Source organism: Octodon degus, unplaced genomic scaffold, assembly GCF_000260255.1.
Source record: "Octodon degus isolate 3935 unplaced genomic scaffold, OctDeg1.0 scaffold00322, whole genome shotgun sequence".
NCBI classification, from domain to species: Eukaryota; Metazoa; Chordata; class Mammalia; order Rodentia; family Octodontidae; genus Octodon; species Octodon degus.
This window is the reverse complement of record NW_004524898.1, coordinates 331,197-339,116: the sequence shown is the minus strand read 5'-3', so window position 1 is coordinate 339,116 and position 7,920 is coordinate 331,197. Positions and strand designations below refer to the sequence as shown.

Here is a 7,920-nt window from a genome sequence, read left to right as displayed (position 1 = left end):
GAAATCAGCATACTGATTCAAACAGGCTCACTGAAGGACCTAAGGAACATGACTACCAAACTGGAACTAAGTATGATACACTACTGCCCAAGAACAAGAGAGTAACTTCATGCTTTCCTTAGAAGCACCCCTCCTCAGCTTGACCTTTGAGCCCACAATATATGATATCTAGGACACAAATGAGGACAATTTCCTGCAGGTTTGCCTTGGGGGCCTCGGGCAGCCACAGTAAGCAGGCCCAAACTAGAAAGAGAAACGTCCCAATAAAATCTGGCCACCCCTTCATGTTGGCAGAACTTTATTCGTTTTCAAACACCACATTCAAAGAATAAAACCCCCAAGATAAATGGCAGCTAAAGCAGGAAACATTTTATTGTACAAATCAGAGCACTGGGAAGAAAGTGGTTCCCAAGTTGTTGATTTTTGAGGTGGGGAATTTCCATCAAGATGCATGTGAGACCAGTAATATCCCCCGAAAAGGCAGTCCATCATTTCAAGTCATCAGCAGAGTCCTTTTGGCCAAACCACATCCGGGTCATATCCTACCTCATCAGAAGAAAGAAACAGAAAGGGAACAGATATTCAGGCTTAAAAAGTTCCACCCACAAATGGGAGAACATGGTTCACTTACCTGAACACACTGGTAGGGGTAAACAGTGCATACTGCAGAAAGTACAGTTGAATTTTTGTCACAGTATGTGCAGAAATATAAATCCAGCAAGGGTCCAGTGTGGGTTAAAGAATGTAACACAGTCCCACATACCTGGACTCTGTATAGATGTTTGGACATATGAGGATTTATTCTAAAGATAGTACCATTGTAACCCTTCCAGAGTTGCCATGCTGGACTGAAAAAACACTGCATCTTTGCATATTACAGTTATAATTCCCAAGAGAATGTGGTGTTCAGTTAGAGAGGGCCTTTAGCTGAATGTTTTCACCAATCCACTACACTTACAGGGACTTTTCTAAAGTCAATTTTCCAGTGTGAATGTAGGTGAAACTGACTAAAAGATTTTGCATACTGGCTTTTATCAACTATGAATTCTCAAGTGTTTAATAAGGCTGGAGTTATGGCTAAAGGACTTCCCACACTGGGTACACGCATAAGGCCTTTCACCAGTATGAACTCTCCTATGTTTAATGAGGCTGGAGTTCTGAGTAAAGGATTTCCCACATTCACTGCATTTGTAGGGTCGTGATCCCATATGAACTCTCTGGTGTTTTTGGAGACTGGAACTGTAAGTAAACAATTTCCCACATTCGCTGCATCCATAAGGCCTTTCTCCAGTATGAACTCTCCGATGCTGAAGGAGAGCAGAGCTTTGGCTAAATGATTTCCCACATTCACTGCATTTAAAAGGCTTTTCTCCAGTGTGAACTCTCCTGTGTTCAATGAGGCTGGAGTTTTGGCTAAATGATTTTCCACATTCACTGCACTCATAAGGCCTTGACCCACGATGAACTTTCTGGTGCTTTATGAGACTGGAATGATAAGTAAAGAATTTCCCACATTCGCTGCACTCATAAGGTCTTTCTCCATTGTGAACACTCTGGTGTTGAAGGAGTGCAGAGCTTTCACTGAAGGATTTCCCACATTCACTACACTCATAAGGCCTTTCTCCAGTGTGAATTCTCCGATGTTTAATGAGGTTGGACTTGTTGCTAAATAATTTCCCACATTCCTCACATTCATGAGGTCGCACTCCAGTGTGAACTCGCCGGTGCTGAATGAGGCTAGAGCTCTGTCTGAAGGATTTCCCACACTCCCCACATTCATAAGGCTTTTCACCAGTGTGAACTCTCCAATGATCACTGAGGCTGTAGCTTTTGCTAAAAGATTTCCCACACTGATCACATATGTAAGAGTGTCCTCTACTAGGGGTTTTCTGCTGCTCATTTTGAGTTTTTCCATTGTGACAGACAGTCTTACAATTACTTCTGCTCTTTGACTGCTCCTTAGTCCAGGGGGCCTCTTCATAGAGGAATTCTGAGCTGGGCAGGAAGTCCTTCTCCACTTTTCTACAGGCAAACTGCTCCCATGCCACACGGAATTTGGACCTGTTCACGAACAAGGACCTGCTCCCCTTGCTTCTGAAGCACTGCCAGACAAACTGTAGCTTCTCATGCTGATGAGTATCTGTAGTGAAACACAATTGTCTTCCACATGCTCCACATCTGTACAGCTTCTGATCAGAACGTGTTTCCTGCTGGTGATAAGTCATGTGCAAGATGTCTATCAAGACCAGGCTACACCACACACAGGGCTGAGCCCTTTGGGGAGATAGACCTTCTCTAAAAGTCCTCACTTGGGACATGCCTTTTAAAGAAGCACTCTGCTCAGAAGATGCCTCTGCATCCCCCACTCCAGGCCAAAGACCTAAGAAAAAGAAACGCTGGTGATGTGCTAACTTTGGTGAGGGGAGCAGCCCCCATACAGTATGGGTGACAATGCCAGAAAAAATCCATGGGATTACTGGCAGGATGAAAATGAGCTCAGGTTGAATCCGAGGCCACTTGGCAATACTAGTGTACAAAGATGACAGGATGACTCCAAGTCAGATAATAAGGGACACATTATGTGCTTCCACACAGAGGAGACACAGGGTTTAAAAGAAACTGTAAGGAGAAACTTGTCTGCTGGCAATATGAGTACTGGGTGGAAGGATGTGTCCACATTCCCAAAATATAACTGTAATAGAGCAGCTGGCGTTGAAGGACTGTTAAAGACTGTGTGTGAACCTCATCACACAAGGCATAGAGAAGCCAGTGTTGAGGATACTGCAGGTGGACCGCAGAGCAAAGGTGAGAAGACTTGAAGTGAAGAGATGCAAGGATTAACTCCAGGGCTGGATGCAAGCTTAGAAAGGAGAGTCCGTATAATTGACAAAATGGGAAACTCTCTAGAATTGGTAAGAAAATGAAGAAGTGAGCCTCAGCCACTGGAACTGACATCAAAATGCTAGTCAAACTGAATACGTGCCTGCTGTGATTTGCAAACAGCCCTCATGTTATCTCTCACCCAGGGCTAGTTTCCCTCTCAGCCCATCTGTTGTTGAGGACCTGTGAACCACTGGCTATCTTCTTCACATTTAAGATACAAGCACATGGTACTCAGGTGATGCATGGACTGAGGCAAAGGAAAGAGCACAGAGACAAGCACTCACTCAAAAAAAGCTCAGCGTGTGACAGTACCAGGAACAAACCCTCAAATATCACCAAAAACCTTCTGAACAAGGAGCTGCAGAGGGAGTTGAGGTCCAGCCACCTCAGCGTGAACATACTGGTGGCACTGATACAGGCAGGTGGTAAGAAAGGTCAGTGAAAGGAAGCAGAATGGGCACAAAGGGCCTTGGACACAGACAGACATACTCCTTCAGAGGGCAGACAAGGTGGGAGGCGTCACGTGACTGTAAGACTCCTGGTTCTGAATCCTTCCCTGCAGCCTAGCAGGGGAACAGGGATTGGGCTGCTAAAGACGAGAAGGCAGGACACACATCAGCCCCAATGACCATAGCACCTACCCAGGACATATGGGGGAAGGACAGCAGAGCCCATGCTTTAGTTATTAGGACAGACCTCCATCGTGGGGAAGGAAGAGCTCAGAGACTAGGTCAGGGTGCATGGCTGTGTGAGAAGACCTTACCCAGGGAGGTGATAAGTGCCAAGTTCTCTGCCATCACATCGCGGTACAGACACCTTTGAGCCTTGTCAAGGAGATGCCATTCGTCCCAGGAGAAATGTACGGCCACATCTTCAAAGGTCACACTTCCCTGCCATGACATACAGATCAAAGCACAAATAATTCCTCACCTGGAGGGAAACAGTGTACTCTTTTACATACTAACCCCATGCTCATATTCTTCCCATGCTCCCCAACACCACAGATCAGCCCTGGTGCCACTGTCCTGCAAGGACTCAATGATCACCAGACACAAGCCATCAGCAACAACGATGGGACAGGCACAACTGACCAGGGATTGGCAGGGAAACGTCTATGCTCTCCCATCCCCAGATATGTCCCTAAAATACTCAAGTTCATGTAATCACAAGAGCAGGGCTTTGGGGCTGCCTGGGTAGCTCCTTCTCCAGGCGCACACCACTGTTTAGATAACACATTCTTTCTAATTCAGGAACCACCCTTTCTAATTCAGCCACATGCCCTTGAGCCCACCACACCCAAGCCACACACTACAGATACCTCCCTGATGTTCCCACATTGGTTTTGCTCCAGTCACCTCCGTTTCACACCACTGGTGAAGGTAGGAGTCCTGTTGTAGTTTTACGGGATTACCAAACTCACCACACCACCCGATCCTTGATGGAATAATGTGATAGTGGTTTATTAATCACATATAACACCATACAGGATGCACACAGAGGCACAGTCCAGAAAAACAGAACCACCACTTGTTGTGGGATGCAAGATTTATATGACTTAAAGGGTGAGGTACTCCTTGGTTCTGTATTTGACTTGTTTGGAGACTGTGGAGACTTGCCCATGGAAAAACAGGGAAGGGAGAAGAAAGTGGGGGCAAGGAAAAGAGCTGAAGTCTGCCACAAAGGAATAAAAGGAAATCGTGACTATGCTGATCAATAAGAGGGCTGTCTATTTGGAGACATTATGAACGGGGAAAAAAGAGGGGAAACTTGCTTTCAGGTGATGTGATATTGTCCAGATTTCACTAAATGTCAAGATGTCAAAAAGAAAAAAAATGGGTCTTAATTTTAAGCTTTATTTTGCAACTTAGCACACAAAACTGAATATCCTTGATGGATTCAAACAGGACCTAACAGTATACCAGACCTCTTAAAGCTTACACTAATGGTGGCAGACCCAAATCCTAATATGATGGCAAATCCAACCCCTGGTATGGCTCCCTGATTTACTCTATTTTTGTCTAAGATTTAGCCACAGAGACCATGCATTCATCACAGACACTAATGATTGTATTCTTCTGTTCAAAAAATTACTCTGTCTATCTAACACTCAAAGCCCAGTCCCACTGGTCACTCACCCTAGGCCAAGTGACTACCACAGAGGACATGTTTGCTGCTGTCATATCCTCCAGGCCCTACCAAAGGCAACACAAAATCCTGGGGAGTCAGTGGTGAATGACTGACAGGTCCAAACCAAGCGTCTTCTTGCCACACTTATACCTCTGCATCTACCTCTCATCTACCCTTCTCACATCTATGCCACCTGGCAAGCTAACCTGTTTGATGCATCCAACAAAACGGTCACTTGTGTTTGTAGTGCCTAATACCATCACCCAGATAGGCAATCAAGAGGCCCAGTACCCCTTCTGAAGCCTCCTAATACCTTTACAATCATAACTTGAGGATTACCTCTCCTAAGTAGGAGTCACAGTTCCCCTATCTTAGGCCAACAAAGGCATCAAATCTTGTATGTCTCTATCCTCAAGCAATCACTAGATTTCAGACCTGCATTGAGCCTCCCGCTCAATTCCGCCACTTCAGTCTCCAAAACATCTCAAATACTTATCATGACCAAAGTGAAGCTCATGATGTTCCCAGTGAATAGTATTCTCTATTCCGACTTTAACTTTTAGCCCTATAGAAGCCAAGGGGTCATCCCTGAAGCCTGTTTCACTCTCTTGCTGCCTGCATTTCAAAACTTTAGATGCTCTTTATAAAAACCCAGACACAGAATGTATACCTGCTAAGGCACGCACTTGTCTATCCACCTTCACCTGGCTACGGCAATACCCTGCGCTCCGACCTTCTTGCTCCCACAGCTTCAATCTGCTTGCCTCTCTGCAGACCAACGGAGCTGGAGCCGGTCAAGACCTTGACAAACCCACCTCCCTTTTCTAATCCAAAGCTTCCACCGCCTCCTGAAGAGGCACCCAACTGCTGAGGCAGCTACTGCAATCCCCATGCCTCCAGCTCTCTGTTCTCATATAAAAGGGACCCATGGCTTCTCAGATTTGCAGCTTAAATTTAATTTGAAGTGTGAGGACTGACCCAAACATGGCCTGAGAGACCCCACTCTTTCCTCTGTAAACAAAACAAACAGCAGTTGCCTCTGGTAAACAAGGAACACGGGCAATAAAGAAAGTTAACACTGGATCTGCTGTTGTCCTGATGCGACTCTGCTTCAACCTGTGCTGACTGCTCACACAGCTCTGAACTGAACATTCAGTCCAGACTCTTTGGGACTCTTGGAAATCTTGATCCCAACCCTGAAACTATACACACTTAGCTTTCCCTCCAGGCAGCTGCTGCTATCACCCTGATGTCATCTGCCTGTAGGTAGGTGGAATAAAGTCAGCTGTTTCCCACATCCTCGGTCTGCGAGTCTCTCTCCGTGCCTCCTTCGCCTAACACCAAGCACGCGCACACCCTGCTACCAGCTCGGGTAACAACCTTCCCCAGCAGTTTACACAGGCCGCGGTAAGCGGGAGCCCCTCTGCACAACCCCAAGGCATGGGCTCAGCATCCTGAGCTTGCACTCAGTCCGGTGCTTTAGAACCAAGAACGAGAACCTTAGCACTTAAGCGTCCAGAACCCCAGAATCCACTGAGCAAGCTGCTGGAAACCGGCGGCTGCAGGTGGGAGTCAGCCTCCACTTCCCCTGCTGGCTGCCCTAAGCCCTTGTCTGTGGCCAGGGAACCGCAGGGAGGGCAGGCCTGCGGCACAACCCCGGCGGGCGGGAGGGGCTCGGCCTCCCTCCAGGCGTGCGGCGCAGAAACCCGGAGACAGGAGCTTCCTCCGTCCTACCTCCAGCTGGGGCGCGCACTGCCGGGTCGAAGCAGGAGCGGGGCTCTCAGCACACGCGGGGCCCCTGCGCTCCGACCCGCCCCGCGAAGCCACAGGTGGGGCTCCCGACCCGAGCCTGTCCCCAGCCGAGCCTACGGGCAGGGCGCTCGGGGCTGCGAGGGCTCCAGGCCCGCTTCCGGCCTCGCGCTCACCTGGGCCGGGCCTCCCGGGGCGGCCGCCGCCATGGCTCTGCAGGAGGCCGGCCGGGGCGGGGCTGACACGGGGCTGGCGAGCACTGAGGGCCCGGCCCTGAGCGGGGGACGGCAGGCCCTCTCTGCCCGCAGGCTCCGCGGGCCTCGGTACCAACTCCACCTCCCCACCACAACCCCCGCTCAGGCCAGAGCCTGGAGACCCTCCAGGGCCGCGACCAAGAACATACCGGAAGTCCTGCCCCTTAGTACTCCATGGAAACCGGTAATTCTGCGTTTCCATTGGTCCAACCTCAGCAGCGTCGCCGCGGAGCATTCTGGATAATGTAGTCTCCAGCGACACCCGGCTCATCAAGTGGCGCGTTGCCCTGCCCATCTACCACCCGGAAACTCAGCTCTAGTGGGCGGCGCGGGGGGCTGCTCTTACAGGTCCTGGGAAACGGGGTATCTGCCGCGTGCCTGGGCGCTCGGTACTGGAAGGCGTGTCTTTTGAAATTCCATAATACAGACCTGCTTGTCCCCACACCTAAATATACAGTATTAATGTAGATACTCTTAAATGCTTTTGGTCGAAAAACGAATATTACAGTATCTTATAGAGTCGTTCAGACACAAAATGCCTGCACTGGCAGGAAAATTATTAAAAATGATCTTATTGGGTCGGCGGTATAGCTCAGCGAACTAAGAGCTTGCTTGAGTAAACACAGGGGCCAGGGTTCGATGCATGGCGCAGCCCCCGGAGCCGGCCCCGCCCCGGGCACACTGAGCCCGCAATAGAACCCGGGTGTGGTGGGCACACCTGTAATCCCAGCACTAGGGAGGCAGAAAGCAAGAGGATGTCTACGAGTCCTTGCTGAGTAGTGACACCCTGCACGCACACACACAAACACGTATGTACGCACACATGCACACAATGATCTTACTGCAGTTGCACTCCACAGACTGTGAACGTTACATTGTCATTTTCTGTATTCTGGCAGAGAGAGAG

The 7,920-nt window shown here is 49.0% G+C and overlaps 1 protein-coding gene across 2 annotated transcripts; it reads right to left on the bottom strand.

The window, feature by feature from the left end:
• Nucleotides 1–331: 331 nt before the first annotated feature.
• LOC101588748 (zinc finger protein 154) lies at nt 332–7,118 on the bottom strand. 2 transcript variants are annotated; one of them, XM_012513106.2, is made up of 3 exons: nt 6,936–7,118; nt 3,647–3,773; nt 332–2,380 (listed from the first exon to the last, which is right to left on the bottom strand). In XM_012513106.2, the coding sequence occupies exons 1-3, from the start codon at nt 6,966–6,968 to the stop codon at nt 1,035–1,037; spliced, it is 1,506 nt and encodes a 501-aa protein (XP_012368560.1). In that variant the 5' UTR covers nt 6,969–7,118; the 3' UTR covers nt 332–1,034. The 2 variants fall into 2 exon arrangements, with proteins under 2 accessions (XP_012368560.1, XP_023563789.1); XM_023708021.1 differs by having other exon boundaries at nt 332–2,140.
• Nucleotides 7,119–7,920: the final 802 nt, after the last annotated feature.